Consider the following 22014-nt stretch of genomic DNA (forward strand, 5'->3'; position numbering starts at 1 on the left):
CTCTTGGATTCTTGAAGCAAGCTGAGTGCTATGAAGCTTCAGAATCAGAAGCAAGAAGGAAGAATGTTCAGATATTCTGATGATAGAATATGATCTGAAACATTATGTCTATTTGTTCTGATACATTTTATATGGATCTGATACATTCTATATGGCTTATATGGCTCTGATACATATTATGTGTTCTGAAACATATTTTATGTTCTGATTCATTCATGCTGACTTTTGTCGTTTAATTTTATTCTGTAACATTTCAGGATGTAGAGATGCTCTGATGAAGCTCTGGTACATTCAACAATGTTCTGATACAATCTAGCATGAAGTAATGTAAGAAGAAATTCAAGCTCTGAAGCTGTCCGATGGAAGCATAAGTCAGAAGCTGTGAATGTTCTGAAGATCAAAGAAATTCAAGTTCTGAAGCTGTCCGCTGGAAGCAAGAATCAGAAGCTGGGAATGTTCTGAAGATCAAAGAAATTCAAGTTCTGAAGCTGTCCGATGGAAGCAGAAGTCAGAAGCTGTGAATGTTCTGAAGATCAAAGAAATTCAAGTTCTGAAGCTGTCCGCTGGAAGCAATAATCAGAAGCTGTGAATGTTCTGAGGATCTAAAGAAATTCAATGTTCTGAAGCTGTCCTACGGAAGCAGAAATCAGAAGTCATGAATATTCTGTAGATCAAGCACTGTGAACGTCTCTACTGAAATACTCAGGGAAGTCTTTTATTATTAAAATTCTTCTAGTATTAATTTCAGGGGGAGATTATTCATCTCAGGGGGAGATTGTTAGTCTCAGGGGGAGACATATTCACATGCTTATGCTATTGCTGTGTAAATTGTCTTTAGCCGTCTGCTCTTTCTGATCGCAAATTCATATCATTTATATATGTTTTTGTCATCATCAAAAAGGGGGAGATTGTTAGAACAAGATTTGTTCTGATCAATATTCTTAGTTTTGATGATAACAAGGATATGAATTTTGTGTGAGATAATGTGGTACTCTAATACATTGCAATTTCCCTTTCAGGAAATATATAAAGAGTATGCACAAATCAGCGCTCAGAAGCTTTGTCTCAGAAGGTTCAGCATGCAACATCAGAACATGGTCTGGCAAGACATCAGAAGATGGTCAAGGCAGAATCAAAACATGGGTCTATGGAAGCATCAGAAGAACTTGAGATCAGAAGCAGAAGCACTGAAGTTCTCATGGTATCACGCTCAGAAGCACTTCAAGGTCAGAAGACAAGAAGATGCAATGCACCAAGCTGTTTGACTCTGATGATATTCAAACGTTTTATTCACAAACATCAGATCAGAAGAAAGTACAGGAGGCAGGCTACGCTGACTGACAAAAGGAACGTTGGAAGCTATTAAAGGCAACGTCAGTAGACACAACGTGAACAAGGCTCGAGGTAGTTGACAAAAGCGTGAAACATTAAATGCAATGCTGTACGGAATACGCAAAGCATTAAATGCTCCCAACGGTCATCTTCTCAAAGTGCCTATAAATATGAAGTTCTGATGAGAAGCAAGGTTACCAATTTCTTGACGATTTCTGTGAATATTAAACTTGCTGAAACACTGTTCAAATCAAAGCTCAGAAACTTCATCTTCATCAAAGCTCACTACATTGTCGTTGTAATATATTAGTGAGATTAAGCTTAAACGTTAAGAGAAATATCACTGTTGTGATTATAGCTTTTCAGAAGCATTGTAATACTCTTAGAATTGATTACATTAATTTGTAAGTAACTAGAGTGATCAAGTGTTGATCAGGATACTCTAGGAAGTCTTAGCTTGTGTCTAAGCAGTTGTAATTAGAGTGATCACGTGGTGGTCAGGATACTCTAAGAAAGTCTTAGCTTGTGTCTAAGCATTTGTTCATAGAGTGATCAGGTTGTGATCAGGATACTCTAGAAGACTTAGTCGTGGGCTAAGTGGAAAACCATTGTAATCTGTTGCGATTAGTGGATTAAATCCTCAGGTGAGGTAAATCACTCCGTGGGGGTGGACTGGAGTAGTTTAGTTAACAACGAACCAGGATAAAAATAACTGTGCAATTTGTTTTTATCGTTCAAGTTTTTAAGACTACACTTATTCAAACCCCCCCTTTCTAAGTGTTTTTCTATCCTTCACATTGTCCTTAATAGGATGACCATAACGATGGTTGATGAGTACTCTAGAAATCATGTTGTGGGACATGAGTTATGTAGTTGGAGTTTTTCCATCCCGTATAACAAGATATACGTTTAAGGAATCAATGTTGTATTGATAGATAACAGTCACTAATTATTATATTTAATGTGATATTTAATATACCTTTCAACATCACAAGAACATACATGGTCACACACATAACGACAATATATTAGAGATACGTCGCATATGATATGCTATGGGGAGCTTAAGTAAGCTATAGAACGCCATAAGATACAATGCGCTAAAGTAGAATAAATAACACGGTAAGGTACAATGCACTTAAGTGTAATACAATACACTGTAAGGCACGATGCACTTACGAGAGGTTGTTTAGCTTGAAACTCACACAAGCGCTTCTACAAATTGACCCTTATACTAAAGTTTTCTTACTTGATGATATTTCATTTGTGAAACCCTAGCTGTAATTTCGCTCTGTCTCTCTCTCTCTCTGTCTATCTCAATCTCAATCTCAAGATCTTCAGTCATAGTATCAAACACTAAGATTGAAGGCACTTTGTTCGCGTGGCCTAAGTAGAGGCATTGTTGTTTAGTTCTCGTGATCGTTCTTCTAATTCTGCATCAACAGCTAATCCCCACAAGAGGTAACCAATCTATCACTGATCTTGCTCATTTTCTCATTCGTAAGGATCGATTAAGGAAAAAGTTCCATTGTATTTTATATCTCGATTTTCCTTCACTAACATGGTTCATTTGGGTTGGTCATTAACTACTTGGGCACTTCCTTTTTCAGATTTGTCTTGTTTTGTTTGTTTTACATGTTGCAACATTTTTCTTGTTTGTTTTGTTGGATTAATTTTTTTTCGTGGTAGTCCTCAAGACACTCGTTGTAATTTGGGATTATTTGTATTTTGGTGTCTTTCACCTGATTATTAATATAATATTTTGATCATTCTAGAAAAAAAAGTAGAGTGGAAAAAGAACGAAAGAATGTGGAAAGAGTGAAGTATATATTTATAAATTTTTTACATACAATAGTTCAGATGCTAGATTTTTATTCGAACTGTCAAATAATGTGAAGGACAACCCATCACATGGCTCAATGATTAAGATTTTGCAAGGGGAAACTCCTCCAATATGTGACATTGAGAATCTTTCATTAGTACAAAAAGGTTAATTTGCACCCGTTTTTTTATTAAATTTACATCTATTATTTTTAATAAAAAAATGGGTGTATATCCACCGGGTGAGAAATGTCTAACGAATTTACACTAGTTTAAAACGGGTGTAAATACGTTCTAGTTTTCACCCTATTTTAATAAAAATTGGGTGTAAATATGTTCTTAATTACACCCTATTTTAATAAAAATCAGATGTAAATACATTCTTAATTACACTCATTTCAATAAAAATCGAATGTAAATACGTTCTACGTTACACCCTATTTTAATAAAAATCGGGTGTAAATATGTTTTTAATTACACCCTTTTTAATAAAAATCGGGTGTATATACGTTCTACGTTACACCCTATTTTAATAAAAATCGGGTGTAAATACGTTCTTAATTATACCCTATTTTAGTAAAAATCAAGTGTAAATACACCATTGAATGAACAAATTATATTATATTTAATTCTATTTACACCCTATTTTAGTAAAAATTTCATTTCAATAAGAAGTTCACTTGTTTAGAGAGATAAAGTAATTATCATTAAAGTAAAATTTTCAAATAAAGTTAATAAATTAGAGACAATTAGACAACCAAAGTATTTCAAAAATATTTGTTTTCTCTTTTGTTAAAATTTCACATACTACATCAAAACAGACCCACTATAAAAGGTAACATTCCAAGGTAATAATACAACTGCAGTAGGAACTAGTAACACTCCATGTACTCTGCTCTGCACCGTGCAAACATTTAACCAGCCCCACAATTAATCGATACTTAGGTTGAGCGGTATTCCAATTTAGAACAAACTATGAGAATTGTGGTCACTGCTGAATTTTCTTCTCCTAACCATTTTCAATTCACCTTAGAACTTTGAGGGCTGGTTTAATGCCCCACTTGCAAATCGAATTGATCTTACATCTGAGACATCAAAGATAGTTGATAAGTTTTTAGTGGAAATGGAAACAGTAGAACATATAAACTACTTAGGTAAAAGATGACTAATAGAAAAATTGATCAAGTGATGATGTTGATAAACTGATGACTAGGGATACATTATATTAAAGTGCATCTTGATTTAAATCTTACACAGATTAGTGTAAAAAAATAAAAAATAAAAAAATATATGACTAGAAGCTCTAATATTTTAAATATTTTTATATTGGATAGTTCCGTGTTTAATGAAAGTTTGAAAAAAAATATTTAAAATCTATCATTTTCTTATGCATGCGGGAATCTTTAGGGGCAGACTGATCGGAGACAAGTAAAGCTTTGACGAAAATGTTTCAAAATTTAGCATCTGAGAATGAAAAAGAAAAAAGCACCAAGACCACATTCACATCAAATGACACTTTCAGAAAGGAACAAAAATCTAATGTCAATGTGAATGATAATTAGAATAGTCACACAACTATGTTGTTAGCAGCAATTTAGTCATACCATACCTGCACATCATCTAACAATCTGGTAGCAGACTCTCCGCCGACCACTATGATCTTATTCCCAATGACAGCAGCAAGATGCTATTCACAAATCACAACGAACATACAATAATAAATATTATCATTAATACAGTTGAGAAATGATTCATCCACAACTAACTATCTCACTCTCATTACAGTCCAACGATTAAAGAAAAGAATGGGAAAAGAGAGATATAGACATTACATTGAATCTAGGAGTAGGCTTATCCCCAACGATTAAAGAAAAGAATGGGAAAAGAGAGATATAGACATTACATTGAATCTAGGAGTAGGCTCATCCCCAGAAATCGAAAACAATACCCAATTCTCAAACCCACTAGAGTTACTACCAGTGATATCGGTGCATGAGAATGATAATGATCGCTTGAGCCAGTAACTACATCCACATCTTCTTCTCCATGTCTCCCTGAAATAAAATGAGGAAAAAACTAACTTCCAATTCCGCAACAATAATAATAAATAGTGAGAAAGAAAGGGTAATTACATTGAGAATGGAATTTGCATTCGTTTAGGATGCCTGACATGAAATGGACTTCTAGTTCCCTCAGAAAGTTGAACCTTCAACCTAACACAAAAAACACACATCAATGCATTATTACTATATTACTATATTAATTAATTTCACATTGCAACTTGTAAGAAAAAGAACGGATAACTCTGCAAGTTACTTTACTCGATACTACTGCGAATGATAAAGTTGTCCACACTCCACAGCACTACCATGAAAGGAACTCCATAGTTTGCAATGAAGTTCGGACAATCTTTTTCTAAAATCACCTTCAATTGTAAACTTGCTATCTCGTATTAGCAGCTGGATGCATTCTAGTAAAGAAAACACACTTTCGGGACTAATGCTGGAGGGATCCGAAGGAAAATTCAGACATTCAGCCACAAACCCCAATCCATCTTTCAGTTCAGTAATAACACCAATTCTCTTTAGCTCCTCCTTGAATTCTTGTGTTCCATTATCAATGAAGGGGAGATGAGCTATAGAAGATATAGACTCCCACTCTGGACCATATAAAATACATTTTTTGGGCACCTGAAATCACCAACACTAGTTTGCAACAACTTCATTTTATGTATGACGATTGCGAAATCAGAAGAAAAACTATATTCGGTTCCCTCCAGCCGTCTGCAACAAGTGAGAAAGGACATAACATGTTGTTTCTTAATAGAAGTATCCGAAGCCTTTTCTTCAAAGATAAGAGCAAACTTTTCGATTGCATATACAAAATCAACCACTACCCCAATTCTCCCGAATTCATGTTTATAAGAGAAAATCTTTTCACCATAAAATATATGATCAATAATAGGAAGATCATCGAATACCTCAAATATACAGCCTCACACCAGGTCATACAAGAAACATTCACCTGGTGTTTTGAAACCTAGGTTTGTCTTCAAGCTGCTCGTTCCCTGAAGCGAATTTAAGAGTTTATAATAGGGGCAGGGGCATTCAAGTGTCTGATTCATTCCATCATCAAATGAACAACTTCAATTATCAAAGAGGTCAAATTTGAAGGTGATTTTAAATGCTCTATGCAACTTGGTAGTTTCCACTTAATTAAACTTTCACTCCAAGAATTGAATATTGCTAACAGAAACAGTAGTAGAGCATTCCATACACAAACCCTGAAATATTATGAAAATCCATTAGTCAATGTTACATCACGAAATTTTAACCTGTTTGAATTGACTTATTCGAACATATCTACTAGCATAAGAAACATGCGAGAGCTAATAAAAACAACAGGTGAAAACAACATAAAATTAACTATACGAAAATACTTTGACTTTTTAACACTAGTTATTTGTGTTTATCCAACACATACCATGCTACCCAAGCCAAATAAAGTTCTTGTCCCAAGCCCTCCGTATTTTTGGCATAATTGTACAAATCTATGTACATAAGAATATTGGGTTATGCAACTCCTAGAACTAGCAGAGGCTGTCCACCAAAAATAGTGTGTATAATTCCACAAATTGATGTAGAAGCCATTGTTTCTACAACACGCAAGCTTCCATCTACATACAAACAAGAAACTGTTCAATCCTATTACATGCGAGAGGAAATTAATCTGAAACTCATACATAAGTGCATGTTCACAAATGCATAGTGACATAACAACAGTTAATATCATAATCAAGCAATTACACACATGATTAAAGGCACAACTATACATAGATAGATATATTGACAAGCATAACAGAACTACAACACATAATTTCATACCAAAACTCTATCCAATTTCATCATTATCTTCAAGTTTTTTCACTTTGAAGAAACCTTGAAATTTCACCAAATAACTTCACAAAGCTTCATACTCCACCACCCTCACCACTTACAAGAATTCAAGCATCAACAACAATACCAATTCAAGAGTTCAAGTATCAACAACAATCATCATCAACAACAATTCTGCAGCAGAAATCAAACAAAAAAGAGAAAGAATTCAATTCAGGTATTTCACCAAACACTTGTGGTACAAGTTACGAAACGAAAAAACACGTTAACAATTCGATACTGAATCACAAACCAGAAGCGAACAACCATCGCACAACAGTAGTAGAAGAAGAGGGACAAAGAAGATTGAAGCTGAAATCAAATCGAAGTCTCACCAAAAACTTGTAATTGCGAACGATTTGTTATTGTTGCGCAAGAGAAGCAAACCAATAAACCATTTCACTGAGAGAGAATCACGTTTGCATAAAAGCCCTTATGAGCCGTTCGATAATCACGTTCACAAAAGTCGTTTCTCCAGTAGTAATTCCATGGTCGATCCCGTTTTCACGTTATAGTTCTATTTTTTCATGTTTTACGTTGTTACTAATGTGAGTTTAGGATGAGTACACTTAAATAAAATAGATTAATAAAATAGATTGGGATGTGTTAATGTATTTAGAATTATATTTTGGTTTATAAATTTAAATAAGTTTTTTGGATCTATCTAAATATACACTCATTTTTAGTTTAACAGGTGTAACCGTTTTTAATATATCAAATGTAAATTTTAAAATTATATTATTCTTTTTCACGGTTTCCCTTTTTAATGTAAAATTAATTCACGCCAATAATCTATGCTAAAGGTAGGTTACCTTTCGCAATGCACAGAATAAAAATTTGAAATAATTATGTAGTAAGACTTACCCTTTGCAAGTTGTTTTATCCCGGTCATAAAATCCTGGCAACGAAAATAAAGAAGATGGATTTTAATAAAATTATAAATAATTTAATTTCAATCGAAAATTTAAGTGGATAAATGATAAAAAGTAAGAAAACAATAGAAACTATCTTAGATAAAAATTACATCCGAATAATCATATATGATATATGTTCTTAGTTTTTATTCTAATTGATCCAATTCAATCATTTAATATATTGATTATTTTTCAAGGTCTTACATATGAATGACGTAATTGAACCTTCACGTGATCTTTAAAATAAAATAAAAAAATCGTGATAATTTATTAAAAATACAGTAGGTCTGCAATTTTGGAGTTTTTCAAAATATTCATATTAAACAAATTAATTCAATACATGACAATATACCCCCTATTTTTTAAAAGATAATGTAATCCAAATTTTCTATTTAAATCAAGGGGTTGCATATGTTTTCCTCACATCAACCTTTCTCTCTTCTCTCGTTTTTCATCCCAAGAAATGGTGCTGTTTGGTAAACTTATTACTGAACTTGGGATCAAAACACCTGCTAACAAGTTCTTCAAACAATTTGCATCAGAACTTCACGAAGTTCAAAACGTTTGTGAAAAAGTTCATCATACCAAGCTGCATGAAGGTGAAGACTGGCATCACACTGATACAGTTAAACACTGGACATTAATCATAGGTAACTGTGTTTCTAATTCATTTAACATGCCAAGCAAATTAAAATCATCATGTTTTCTATCATTAAATTTAGAGTTAAATAAGTTTTTGGTCCCTATAAATATTATAGTTTTTATTTTTAGTCCCTTCCTACCTTTGAGCAACGGTTTTTACAAAAATACGGTTGTCAAAACCAGCTAAAATCGTTGCCAAAATCCAGGAGGAACTAAAAATAAAACTGCAATATTTATAGGAATCAAAAACTTACTTAACTCTTAAATTTATATATTTGTGCAATTTTTTTTTTTTTATTTTTCTTGGTACTAATTAGGCGTGACATAACAACAGATGGTGAGATACTAACATGTCACGAGAGTATTGAAGAAGTTGATGAACAAAACAAAAAAATGATTTGGAAGATCTTTGGTGGAGATATTGAAAAGCACTATAAGGCCTTTAAGATCATCCTTGAAGTAACTGATAAGGTTGATGGTACTGCTGTTACTAAATGGACGGTTGAATATGAGAAAATCAATGAGGAAGTTCACCCTCCAAATGGATGGATGGAGTATCTTAGTAAATGCACTCGAGATATTGATGTTCATATTTCCAAAGCAAGGGTTGCTCTATAAGTCATGAAGAGATGTTGTATCTTAGCAAATGGAAGAAATAAGTAAGCAACTATATGAGGTTGGCTTAAGTAAGTGTTCGCCTATAAATTAAATATGTGTGATGTTGTAATGACATATTGCTGTGTATGCATATTGAATTCTGTTGTTCAGGTGTTTTGTATGTCTTTTTAAGAGTACCTCTTAAACTGTGTGTGATGCATATCAATAAAAAGGGAAGACTATTTGTATTCTTGAATTGCCTTGATATATATAAATTTGAGTATATCACCTTTATTTATATCAGTGATATTTCTAAATCAACGAATAAAATTTTGCCTCTGCAAATTTAATATCATGACTAAAAATCAATTTGTAGAATTTTTTTATTATTATACAAAAATTCTAACATATCTGTATCTTCTAGTGAGCAACACGAATCTCTCTAGAATAGACTACTAAAAATTGGACTTACTACAACGCAAATTTAAGCTTAAAATTGTTAAGGTCCAAAAAGAAACAAATTCAAAATTAATTTAAATATTCAACAACCCCCTTAATTTTTCTACTCCAAACAAATGTCTTAACTTGACAAAGTATTCACGCTTGAGAGGTTTGGTGGAGATACGCTACTACAAAAAATACTTTTAACCTCGGACGCAAGATGCATTTTACCTCGACTAAAGAAGTGAGGTAACGAAAGTCGTCATGAAAAGTAACGACTTAACACCGAGGGGTAAATTTTTTTGGCTTCGGTTCGAATCGAGGGGTAAGATAAATTTTTTTTATAAAAAAACTCGTTACATTGTTTACACGCAATATTAATAAATTAGTTTGTTTACAAACTACATTATTTACCCAGAATATTACATTATTTACACATAATATTAAAATAAAAATCAATTTATCCTTGAAATTCATATGTTGGATCTTCAATTCCTTGATATTCTGGGCAAGATCAAATGTTGGGTGCCATTATATTCTCAATTTCTTTTTTATGCATTTGTTTCTGATATAAATAAAGAGAGGGTTAGTTAAAAAAAAAGGGTTGGATTAATAAATGATTTTCTGCTCCAATAAATATTTATGACCACAAACCTTAAACCTAAAAAATTTTCCGCTCTTTCAATCCATCGTAGAGAACTCTTCATGGAAAACACTCTTGCAAACCTTAATGATGTTGCAAGCACTTCATGATGTTTCATTATCAATTTTAGATATCAGAATGCTTTTATAGTGGAAGTTTTTTAGGACTCATGCGGATCACTGTAACACCCCGTAATTTCATAAATTAATTTAATTAAGTTAAATTAATTAATTGGAAATTATTTGATTATTTAGTAATTAAAATTGGATTTTTGGAAGAATTATGGGAATTATTGTTATTGGGTCGTGACGTAGTTAGTAAAAGGGGAGGTGCCAATGGAGAGGCCTTACTAACTAATTATCCTATTTTTTTTATAAAATAGAGAAATTGTGAAAATAAGGAAAAAAAAGGAGAAGCAAAAGAGGAAAAGAGAAGGAACGTGAAAGGGGAGAAGAGGAGGAAGAGAAGAATTCAAGGTTCTTGGCTAAGGTAAGGGGTGACTAATCCATTTAGCCTATATTATCAGTTTAATGATGATAGGATTGATTATGTAGGTTTTGTATCTCAATTGGATGTGTGTTAACATGATTACTGAATAATGTGTTTTGAAGTTCCTCATAAGGCATGACATGGCTTAATGTTTTAAATATTTTGAAGTTGTAATACCCTATTCATGTTATACTCTGAATTTTATTTGTTATTCCGTGGGGTTTTAGAAGGGTGTTACAATAGTGGTATCAGAGCAGGTCGGTCCGTCCGGCCAATTGTCGAGTCAGTTGAGTTGCACGACAGTTGAATACTGTCGGCGTATTATCCATTAGTACGCGACATATGAGTGAATCACTGTCGGTACTTGGTTGTTTGTTGCGGAAGTTGGTTTGAAACAAGTGGGGGAAAAGCTTCGCTTCTCGGTTATGTTCCAGTTGTAAGACGATTGATTCAGTAGGCTGTTGTTGGCAACAGTGCGTGCGTTGTTGGAGTTGTTGTTTCCCGAATTGAAGGTGACTTAGAATTAAGACTTGACTGGTAATTAAGTTGGAGCATCTTGAAGGAGAGAAAAATTAGAAAGTTGCAATGTATCAGCTCTGCTGGTGTGCTGCGAAGTTGTCAGTTGAGTAGCCTTACGTCTCGGAAGGGGTTCAGCTGCAAGTTTGCAAAGAGGATTGATGTCGTAATGTTTCAGAAATCGCACTTCGGCGATGGGATGTGTTTCTCAAGTTATAAGAATGTTTGGAAGTGAAGAGATATGATAAGGAGCTGTTTGGAATGTGATCGAGTTGAAGAGAATGAGTTTTGGAGTGATATTTTCGTAAGCAAAACGCGGGAAAATTGCTGAATAGCTGCAGAACTTCGAAAATTCATAACTGGAGTTTTGGACATCCGATTTGAGTTCCGTTTGAAGCGTCGGAAAGCTAACGAGATGAACTTTGTTATAAAAATGGTTGCAGAAGCTGTAACATATTTAATTGTGACAGAGTGATGTTGGAAAGAGGCGGAGTTGCGGTTACGCTTGCTCTTAGAACTAGACTTGTTTGTTAGTACTGCATGGGATATCAGTGTCAGAGTGGAACAAATTAAAGGAATAAATAGAAGGTTTGTTGAGAAGTAATTTTAAGAATTCAATATACCATTTGAAGAGTTTTGGGAATACCGTATAGAGCGTCGCTGCATGAAGTCGATGTTTCATTTTCGGATAACGATTGGAAAATTCATATCTTGAGTTCCGAGTGTCGGATTAATGTGCCGTTTGAGCCTACGAAGAGGTGAAATTATGTTCTACCTTATGGGAGAGTTATAAATACAGTAGAGGTGATCCTATGAGGAGATATTCTGAATTCGGTTAAGGAAGCGTGGAACTTGTTGAATAGGAATACCTACTACCGCGATTGTTTGAAACAAAATTGAGTGGAACATGTTGTTGATGAATAGGTTGATGAGATGTTCGATAATAAAGATGATTTGAGTGTCGATGGATTTTAGTGAAGAGTGAATTAGTAGGAAAGGTGAAGTAAACTTTGGGAACAGTTGAAGTCGTAATTGTGAGGCCAAAGTAACGATAGGTATAAAAGAAGAATTGTAGAGAATTTCTAACATCTATTGATGTGGGGAAGAATTGTTGAGATTTCGAGTGGAATGATATTTGGGCGCGAAAGATGTCATGGAATTTGGAGTAAAACCACGAGTTATGAAGGTTGTGTTACTGCGTTGAGTAGGAAGTCTTTAAATATGTCGGTGCAAATGGTGAAAGAGTTGGATTTAATTGAAAGATTTAGAAATTTGAGTTTGGTATATGAAGGTGATCCTAATAGTGTTAGATTGGGTATGCTAAGCTGACTAGTGGTATTCTTGACAAGATTAGAGGAGGTCAGACAGCTGATGTTGAGCCGAGCGATAAGTTGACTTTGAGGTACCGAGGTAAAGGCGGTAAACTCAGGATTGACAAGAATAGTATAATGTGGTTTGGTGAACGGGTTTGTGTTCCTGATGGTTTTGAGCTTCGAAAGAATATTCTTGCAGAAGGACACCACAATGAATTATTGGACTATGACGATGTTAATGAGTTTGAGTGCAAACTCAGAAAGGACACTATTATGTAGTAACGACAGTTTATGCTTAAATATGGTTGTCGGCTATCTATTGACAAATTGAGGACTTGATCACCCTTAATCTCTTGTTGATAGTAGACGGAATCATATAAATGGTGTGAGATTGTTTGTTACCTTAATGGTATAAGATGTGATGAATGCTAAGCTGTGAGAATAATCACTCACCATATTGTGGGAACTTACAAAGAAGTGAATATGAAAGAGTGCAACGTATTGGACGGTGACTTAAGAAGGGTAATCGGAGTCGCACAGTGGAAGTGTGATATAGAGCAGTGTTATGAGTACTATTCATGGGCAGTGAGGAATTAAAATGTTGGAAGCCTACATAGAGAATATGTATTGATTTATATGTTGGATTTAGAATCTAGTGGAGGTAATGATGTCGTATCGAAGAATTAGAACTCTTTTGAATAATTTCAGAGATGACGAACATGTTATTGTGGTTGTATGTAGTTAACGAGTATGTATTTGGCAAAGTTAAGATAACGAGTTGATACTATATGATGCTATAATAATTTTGTTTCGTTGTTAAGGTGGTAATGTGGATTCCAGATATAATGAGGAATTATACTCTATGAAGGACGAAGTTGATTTAATTCTTAAAGAAGAACGGGATTCAGTTTGAGCTATTATGTAAGCAATGGTATATTGAGGATGATGAGTGTGATTATAACTACTCATGTGCACTCATTCCGATGGTTGAAATGTTTAATAGATGAAGTAAATTAGGAATTTGTTTTTGAGTGCGAGTAAGTATTGATGAGTGGTGGATTAGTACCATGGATGGTGTTGCACCCCAAAATTTGCCCTCTTTAGTCGAGCTATAAGTTATCCGAGACGTTTATTTCGTCGTTCGAAAAGGAAGGAAAAATAATAAAGAGTTTTCTGGAGGTTTTAAGAAAGTGCGGTGTGCAATATGGTTCAAACAGTGGAAATATAAGAAATTTCACAAGTCCTAGTGGGAAGGTGATATGAACTGAATTCTCGTGTGTCCCCGACTATTTCGACGATATCTACAACTTTCGTGTTCGGCTCGGAAGCCAATTCTTTGAGGAAGGTCGTCGAATTTGCAAATTACTTGGATTTTTATAATGGAAAAAGGTGCTGAATGTAGGGTTTTGGGCCTCAAAAAATTCATATCTCATGATCCGCTCGTCGGATTCGCTCGAAAATTTAACTAGAGCTCCGTATCGTCATCCCCGAGATTTCATATGTTCGGCCCAAAGACCAATTATACACTGAAAATCCCAGCATTTTGAAGAGCGCCGTAATCTTTCGGTGAAAAGTGTGTTTTCGGGTATGTCGCGCCTAGTTCGAAAATTTATAACTTCTTCGATTTTTATCGTAGGAAGTCCATTCCGGCGGCATTTTCTCATAAATTTCGTTAGCTTCGATTCTTCGTCACACATGCTTGTTCAGATTTCGAGCCGAAGATGGAGTTTTATCGAGTTCTTTGAGCGGTACTCACAAAATTCTGCACAGTCGCGCCAGATGAATCGACGTTTCTCGTCATTCAAACGCGCGTAATTTCTTCATCGCTTATCGGATTGAGACGATTCTCGCGGCTACGAGTCACAAATTTAGGTGGACGTTGGTCTCGTCTCGGAATTTTGCGTCGAATCACATTTCCTCGAAAACGAGCCAAAAAAGAGATAATTAAGGGCGTTTTGGACATTTGACTACTCACACTATATAAGCTATTTTTCTTCACATTCTCTCATAACTTCACTTCACCCAAATAATCAAAAACACTTTCTCTCAATTCTCAAAGATCAAAACCACAAATCACATAAAACTTTCATCAATCTTCATGAACATTCATTGATCTTCATCAAATTCAAGAACAACATGGATTGAAGATTAAGATCTCGAGTTCGAATTCTCCTCCTCTCCTACATCTCGCGCGCCTCTCTCTCTCTCCTTTTGGGATTCGACTTTCGACTTTGATTCGTGTTCGCGTTTGTGTCGCGTTCGTGTTCGCGCGTCGGTTTAGATCTTCATCCGGTAAGTTTTCGGATCTTGAATTAAGTGCTTAATTGTTGATCATTACATGAATCCGAATTTAGATTTAGGTTTTGTGTTCGATTGATGATAATTGATGATGATAATTGTTTGTTGATTGAATGATTCGTGTTGATCTTGATTATTTGATTGAATTCGAGATTTACCGGTGAATAGTTGTTGATGATATATTGATAATGCTCTATGAATTAAATATATGCACACAAAGTGTTTGATGATTTGATTATGAGAGTTGTGATGATTTGATAATATTGAGTTGTTGTGAATTAAGGTGCATGTGAATGAATTTTAGAAGTAGGACTTGTTTGGTTCAATTTTAGAATGTGAATTTCAACTTAAGCATGATATATTGATAATGCTCTATGAATTAAATATATGCACACAAAGTGTTTGATGATTTGATTATGAGAGTTGTGATGATTTGATAATATTGAGTTGTTGTGAATTAAGGTGCATGTGGATGAATTTTAGAAGTAGGACTTGTTTGGTTCAATTTTAGAATGTGAATTTCAACTTAAGCATGATAATTGGTGTTGACAAGAGAGGTTAGAACCATGAGCATGATGCTGAATTTTTGAGGTTGATTCTTGTTGTTATTGTGCCTGATGATAATGATTGAAGTTGAATATACTTGGTGCACAAATGTGAGTTTAATGTGGAGAATTGTAGTGATTACACTCTTAAAAATCATGATTCTATGTTATCTTTGCTCTTGCCAATAATATACTTTGAGCCAATTGCCATGAGTCATTTCTTGGTGTTTATGTGTGACTTCTATGAGTTGTTGGGGCTGTTTTAAAGGTAGCATAATGCAGAATTTTCTTGGCTTTGTATTTGTGTTGCATTTCATTATTTTCAACTCATGAAAACATAATTTTTTTGAAGGATTTTTATCTAAACTTTGTTGTGTTGTTTGTTTGTTAATTCTAAGTGATAGTAGAGTTTTCTTGTGTGTTAATAAATGCCTCTAAGTGCTGGAACTTGCTGCTATACCATGCTATTTGCTTTCTTTCCGAATTTTTCCATAACGCGCGCGGTGTGTCGGCTTTACTTCAAAATGTCATAACTCTTGAACCGTGTTGAATTTTTGCGAATGTGAATAATGTTTCTTGAGTAGAATAATGCTTCCGGAGCTGATGGTGAGGTTTATTTTTGGTTTCGACCGACTTTTTTTATCGTTTTCGCTACTGCCTGATTTCGGAAATCGTGCTTCCGAGCCGATTTAATAAATTCCGACTCCATATTTGAGTTCTTTGGCACGTTTCTAGCTTGCCATAAAATTTTGGCTTAATTCTGACGTGTTTAGTTTTCACCGTTTTTACCCGGTTTCGCCGTTTCGGTGTATCGTTGTGCATGTAAATACTTGTTTTGACTTTCGTAGTTTCGGTATACATATTTGATTTTCTTTTGAATATTATCCCATGTTTCTTCTTGTTTGCTTTCGCTACGTTTTCATCCTCGATTCCGTTATCCATTTCCGGTTTAGCTTATCATTCAAATAACGCAATTCCGATTGCGATATGTTGTTATCTCTAACTTGTGTGCTAGTGTGCGAGGCTTTTGGACGGTCACCAATTGATGCTTATTATGTGAGTGTTCCGCTTTATTTGCGGAACACGATTTCATTCACTCCCTTCGTGTTCTCATCTTGGAGACACGTTCCTATTACTTTATATCTGCTTGTTTGGTTTGCTTGTTCCTCTTGCAGGTGTATTGTGATTATGCTCGACGCGCATGTCGACCTTTGTATGATTTCATGGCTAATCGGTGTGCTGACTATTTGCTTTTGCTTTGCTAGCTCGCTTGCGGGATCCTAGTTCACTTGCTCTCTTCGCTTTAGTTTACGGATCATCATTCGTTTGGTATTGATTCCGTTTCATTTTATTTCTCTCGCACTTTATTGCTTTCTCGCATCATCCTTTAACATGAGAAGTAGGACCTAGACATGCATCTGGCCAAGTCCTCGAAAGAGGCTCTGTTTTTGTCGGTGTGTTTATATTTGTGCTTTGCGGCAGGGAGTCACGGTGTAATACGTCCTATATGGCACTCCGTTAAGTCCTCATGGAAGGCATGCGGAAAGGGTTAGCAATCAACCCCCGCCTAGTATCATCGAGTCCATTCAGTATGCGCACGCTACGCGTGGTTCGCTTCTGAACCTGCACAAGATCTTGTTATCGAGTATGTCAGGAAAAGGGTTCATGCAGCCGGATCCCCGCATTTCCTATAGCTCGCGTCGCTCGACGTTGATGCTCGGTGTACGCACGCACTGTTTTCCTTTACGATCCGTGACGGCTTGGTTGCTGAGAGGGACCCACTCCTCTTGTCTATGGCCCGATCATTTTCGCGAGATCTAATGCTTGGTTGACTTGGGTTGAGCTGCTCCCCTTGGCTATGGCGGGACCGCCTTTCTACCATTCGGCCAGTACCGTTGGTTTGTTTGCTTTACGAGCGGAGCTCGTTTGTGTGCTATCTTTGTTTGCTTCCGTTTCTCCCTGTAGGTGGATAGTTTAGTTTAGACTGGCACCCTTTGTATGCTAACATTAGGTAGCAAGCTTTCCCCTTAGCTTAGGTCTTCCTCATGCATTCTTTAAAACACAAACCACACTCTTTGATTTTCTTTTCTTAAGAGCTTGTTATTTCCGCTCCACTCCCAAGCATAAGTCTCCAAAGGTCGAGCAGCGGAGTGTGAATGTAACTCGTTCACCTAAAAAACACAAAATAAACAGAAATTAGTTAGCCGAGCTACGGTAGCTCTGATTCTGCAAAACAGATACGTAGGCAGCGGGGTAGGGCCCGTGCGAGCATAATCCTTTCTTTTCCCTACATTCTGCATTCATTTTAGTCCAGATTAGCGTAGATTTGTTACACACCCATAGATTTAGACACTAGCATGGATACCATCGAGTACGATGGGCGCGAGGGGTGCTAACACCTTCCCCTCGCATAACCGACTCCCTTACCCTTTTTCTCTGGTCGTGAGACCGTTGTTTTATTTTGTGGTTTGCTGGCATTCCCTTCCTTTTTAGGATAAATATGTTAGTGGCGACTCTGTTAATTTTCGCGATAGCGACAGATGGTAAAGAATGATTTTTGAATGAATAAGTAAAGAGGGCCAGAGTTGGGTATAACTCAGAAGTCTAATTGGTAATGATGGTTGTAATGAGTAATCAGAATAGTGCAGCAAAAGCGGAATGTAATATGTTGGATAATTGCTGGTGTGACTTAAGAGGAGTCAGATGGTTGAAATCCAATGATATAGGAATATTATTATTGAGTTTCTTAGAGGAAGCAGTTGGTGAAAAGTGTAAGTATTATTTTATCGCTCAGGTGGAAGAGTGTATCTAAGGTTGGTATGTTGGTAGATGGAATGCATTACTGCAGTGTTGATCAATGTGATCATACCATGGTTGAGTAATTATATTATTCAGTTATTGGGCGTATCGTATGGGTTGTACCTCAATGTTCTATTGTTGTTAACCTTTTGAAAGTATAACGAGTAGTACACCTTTGGGTAGTCAAATGCGACGTAAGAGCTGAGATTGAATGCATGAGATGTGCTTCCTGTTGGTTATGTCAGATGGATTTTTGAGGATCGACTGATGGAAATGTTACATGGGAACTGGAGAATCAGATGAAGGACTCTATCCGGAACTTTTCACTGGAAGTATGTTTTCGAGGACGAAAACTCTTTTAGTGGGGGAGAGTTGTAACACCCCGTAATTTCATAAATTAATTTAATTAAGTTAAATTAATTAATTGGAAATTATTTGATTATTTAGTAATTAAAATTGGATTTTTGGAAGAATTATGGGAATTATTGTTATTGGGCCGTGACGTAGTTAGTAAAAAGGGAGGTGCCAATGGAGAGGCCTTACTAACTAATTATCCTATTTTTTTATAAAATAAAGAAATTGTGAAAATAAGGAAAAAAGGAGAAGCAAAAGAGGAAAAGAGAAGGAACGTGAAAGGGGAGAAGAGGAGGAAGAGAATAATTCAAGGTTCTTGGCTAAGGTAAGGGGTGACTAATCCATTTAGCCTATATTATCAGTTTAATGATGATAGGATTGATTATGTAGGTTTTGTATCTCAATTGGATGTGTGTTAACATGATTACTGAAAAATAAGTTTTGAAGTTCCTCATAAGGCATGACATGGCTTAATGTTTTAAATATTTTAAAGTTGTAATACCCTATTCATGTTATACTCTGAATTTTATTTGTTATTCCGTGGGATTTTACAAGGGTGTTACAATCACTAATGAAAGTGTCTTGAGCGTTGATACTCGTTAAATGGACAACAAAAATTTGTTTAAGGACAGTGCTTAATATCCTAAATTATAAGCTAAATTATCCCCTCGATTTTCTTCAAAACTGAGCTGAAAAAGCTTCTTTTGTTTTTACAATACATTGTTTACACAGAATACCAAAACAGAATATTATAACAAATCCAGATTCTTGAAAAACAACAAATTTTTAAGGTAAGGAGTTATCTACTCCAAATATTGGAAATATTATATGGATTGAATGCTAAAGTAATTGGAAAACTCATCAAATAAACGATGGAGTCGCCATCGAACATTTATTTATCCTACGCGGGGGAATGGAAATCATCGAAGAAAACCAAATAAACAAGCAATGGTCACAGAAAAATGGTAAGGGTGTCGGTTATGCAAGGGGAAGGTATTAACACCCCTCACGTCTGTGGTACTCCACAGGATCCATTCTTTCTAGTTTCTAATCTAAGGGTGTGTGTTTGTGTGTAACATGCAATGTGCTAAGGTAAACGTGTAATGGAAAGATGTATAAGATGCAAGAGGAAAAGAAAAGAAAAGTTGAACAAAATAATAAAAGAAAAGTCCACTCGCTAGGGTGTTCGTACCCTGTGCCTACGTACCTTCAACGTGCAATGGAGAAATCAGAGCGTCGTAGTTAGACTTAAAAGTTAATGTTTCTATATCAATTCACGTTTCCTAGAGAAACGGAACTGAGCACCTAAGGGAGCATTCAACAAACAAGTAACGTCACAAAGGTCCTAGCAAACATCAAGTATGGCATGTGAACAGGCATCACAGAATATGAACATGCGAACAGAAATCACAAAACATGGCATGGTGGACAGGTGAACAGGCATCACAGAATAAGAACGAGCGAACAGGAATCGCAAACACATCATGTTATTCAGGTCAAACATGTGCGTAAAGGGAACAGGGATCACAGATACATGTTATTCAGGTCAAACATGCATGGGTATCAAGAAAACAAGTAATGCTAACATGGTATTCATGTCAAACATGTAAAGATATCGAAGATAAGCAACATACATGTTATTCAAGTCAAACATGTAAAAGCTAGGCATGTTATTCAAGTCAAATATACATAGCAAGGATAAGCAATGCATACATGTTATTCAGGTCAAACATGTAAAAGCTAAGCATATTATTCAGATCAAACATACATAGCAAAGATGAAGAAGAGCTAAACATACATGTTATTCAGGTCAAACATGCACAAGTATCAAGCTAACAAGTAATGCATACATGTTATTCAGCTTAAACATGTGATACCAAGAAAGCGAACATACATGTTATTCAGGTCAAACATGTATGGCAGAGGTAATGAGCATGTACATGGTAAAAGCACACAATAGCAAACAATCGAGTACCACTCAAAAATCAAACACCTACGAGACGCTGGCCAAGTAGTAAGAAAAGGGGGGTCCCGCCATAGACAAGCAACCAAGCATCATACCAAACAGCAATAGGGAGATCAGGCCATAGACAAGAGGAGTGAATCCCTCTCAGCAACCAAGTCATCATACTGTGGGAAATAAGAGTCTCTTAACCACGGTATCATATCATCGGGGCAAGAAAAGATCGGGGGGAATGGTGCGTGCATACACCAAGCATCACCGTCGGGTAACGCGACCTATAGAAAATGTGGGGGTCTAACTGCTAAACCCGTCCACTTGCCTTATTCAAGTCTTAGACTAAAATCGGATCTTGGGCACATGTTCAGAGCATCTACTCCCAAAAAGTGAGCATAAGAACGACTCGACTAAAGTTCCGGGGGTTGATTGCGAACCATCTCTGCTTACCATTTGTGAGGACTTATCAATTGCATTCTTGAGGACTTTTCTACAAGCACAAACGTAAACAATCACAAACAGAGCCTCCTTTGAGGGCTTCGCTAGCAATGCATCCTACTTCTCATGTTAAAGATGAATGTCTAATCCTACTTCTCATGGCAATATATGATTCGGGAAAAGCGTAAAAGGGAACAAGGAATGTTACCGAATCGATAGCAAATCTGTCATGAGCAAGCAAGCGAAAGCGAGAAACCTGGAAAACTTCGCATAAGCTGTCATCAATAGTAAAGCACATCAGAAAGTCTAATCATTCAACATAAGCATCAAAGCATCTTCGTCAAAATAAATCACGAGGCGGGATGTGCGTTCGTACACATCTAAAACGAATACACCTGCGAGAAAACCATAAGCCAAACAAGCAATATGCAATGTATAAACATAATCAGAATATATCATGTCCCTCAAATAAAGCCGAACACGAAGCAAATGCGTCCATCAAAGTCTCCTTTGATGCCTTGCACAAGCTAGCAAGCTCGTTAGCAATAACAAGGAAATATGTACAATGATCAATCACGAGTAATAGAAGAAGGAGCCACGTGTACAAGAACTAAGAAAAATAATAAAAAATGCACAGTGGTAATTGGTTACATCCTGGAAGTAATCGGTTACATCAGTTCCAAAATTAAAAAAATAAGGAAAACCTTCAGTTGTAACCAGTTACATCACAGCAAGTAACCAGTTACATCAACCTGCAACGCTACTGTTTTGGTGAAAAAGCGACATGTAACCGGTTACATCAAAAAGGTAACTGGATACATCAAAGTCAGAAGCACAAAGAAATCTAGGAAACAGGGCATGTAACCGGTTACATGAAATGTGGTAACCGATTACATCTGTCTGGTTGCGCAAAAATAAGGCATGTAACCAGTTACATCCAATAAGGTAACTGATTACCACTGAAGCAGAGGCAACACCAA

General features: G+C 35.8%; 2 protein-coding genes across 8 annotated transcripts; one reads left to right on the forward strand and one right to left on the reverse strand.

Moving 5' to 3' along the window:
* Positions 1-3704: 3704 nt before the first annotated feature.
* Positions 3705-7609, reverse strand: LOC131636589 (uncharacterized). 7 transcript variants are annotated; one of them, XM_058907197.1, is made up of 8 exons: positions 7424-7609; positions 7038-7223; positions 6637-6829; positions 5475-6436; positions 5286-5366; positions 5057-5207; positions 4763-4840; positions 3705-4238 (listed from the first exon to the last, which is right to left on the reverse strand). In XM_058907197.1, the coding sequence occupies exons 4-8, from the start codon at positions 5522-5524 to the stop codon at positions 4233-4235; spliced, it is 366 nt and encodes a 121-aa protein (XP_058763180.1). In that variant the 5' UTR covers positions 5525-6436; positions 6637-6829; positions 7038-7223; positions 7424-7609; the 3' UTR covers positions 3705-4232. The 7 variants fall into 7 exon arrangements, 5 of the variants coding, with proteins under 5 accessions (XP_058763180.1, XP_058763179.1, XP_058763181.1 ...); XM_058907196.1 differs by having other exon boundaries at positions 7342-7609; XM_058907198.1 differs by lacking the exon at positions 7038-7223.
* An 801-nt stretch (positions 7610-8410) lies between these two features.
* On the forward strand, positions 8411-9497 carry LOC131636588 (MLP-like protein 28). Its single transcript, XM_058907194.1, has 2 exons — positions 8411-8652; positions 8979-9497. Exons 1-2 carry the CDS (start codon positions 8466-8468, stop codon positions 9260-9262), a joined length of 471 nt encoding a protein of 156 aa, XP_058763177.1. The 5' UTR covers positions 8411-8465; the 3' UTR covers positions 9263-9497.
* The last annotated feature ends 12517 nt before the right edge of the window (positions 9498-22014 follow it).

Source organism: Vicia villosa, unplaced genomic scaffold (genome assembly GCF_029867415.1).
Source record: "Vicia villosa cultivar HV-30 ecotype Madison, WI unplaced genomic scaffold, Vvil1.0 ctg.001791F_1_1, whole genome shotgun sequence".
NCBI classification, from domain to species: Eukaryota; Viridiplantae; Streptophyta; class Magnoliopsida; order Fabales; family Fabaceae; genus Vicia; species Vicia villosa.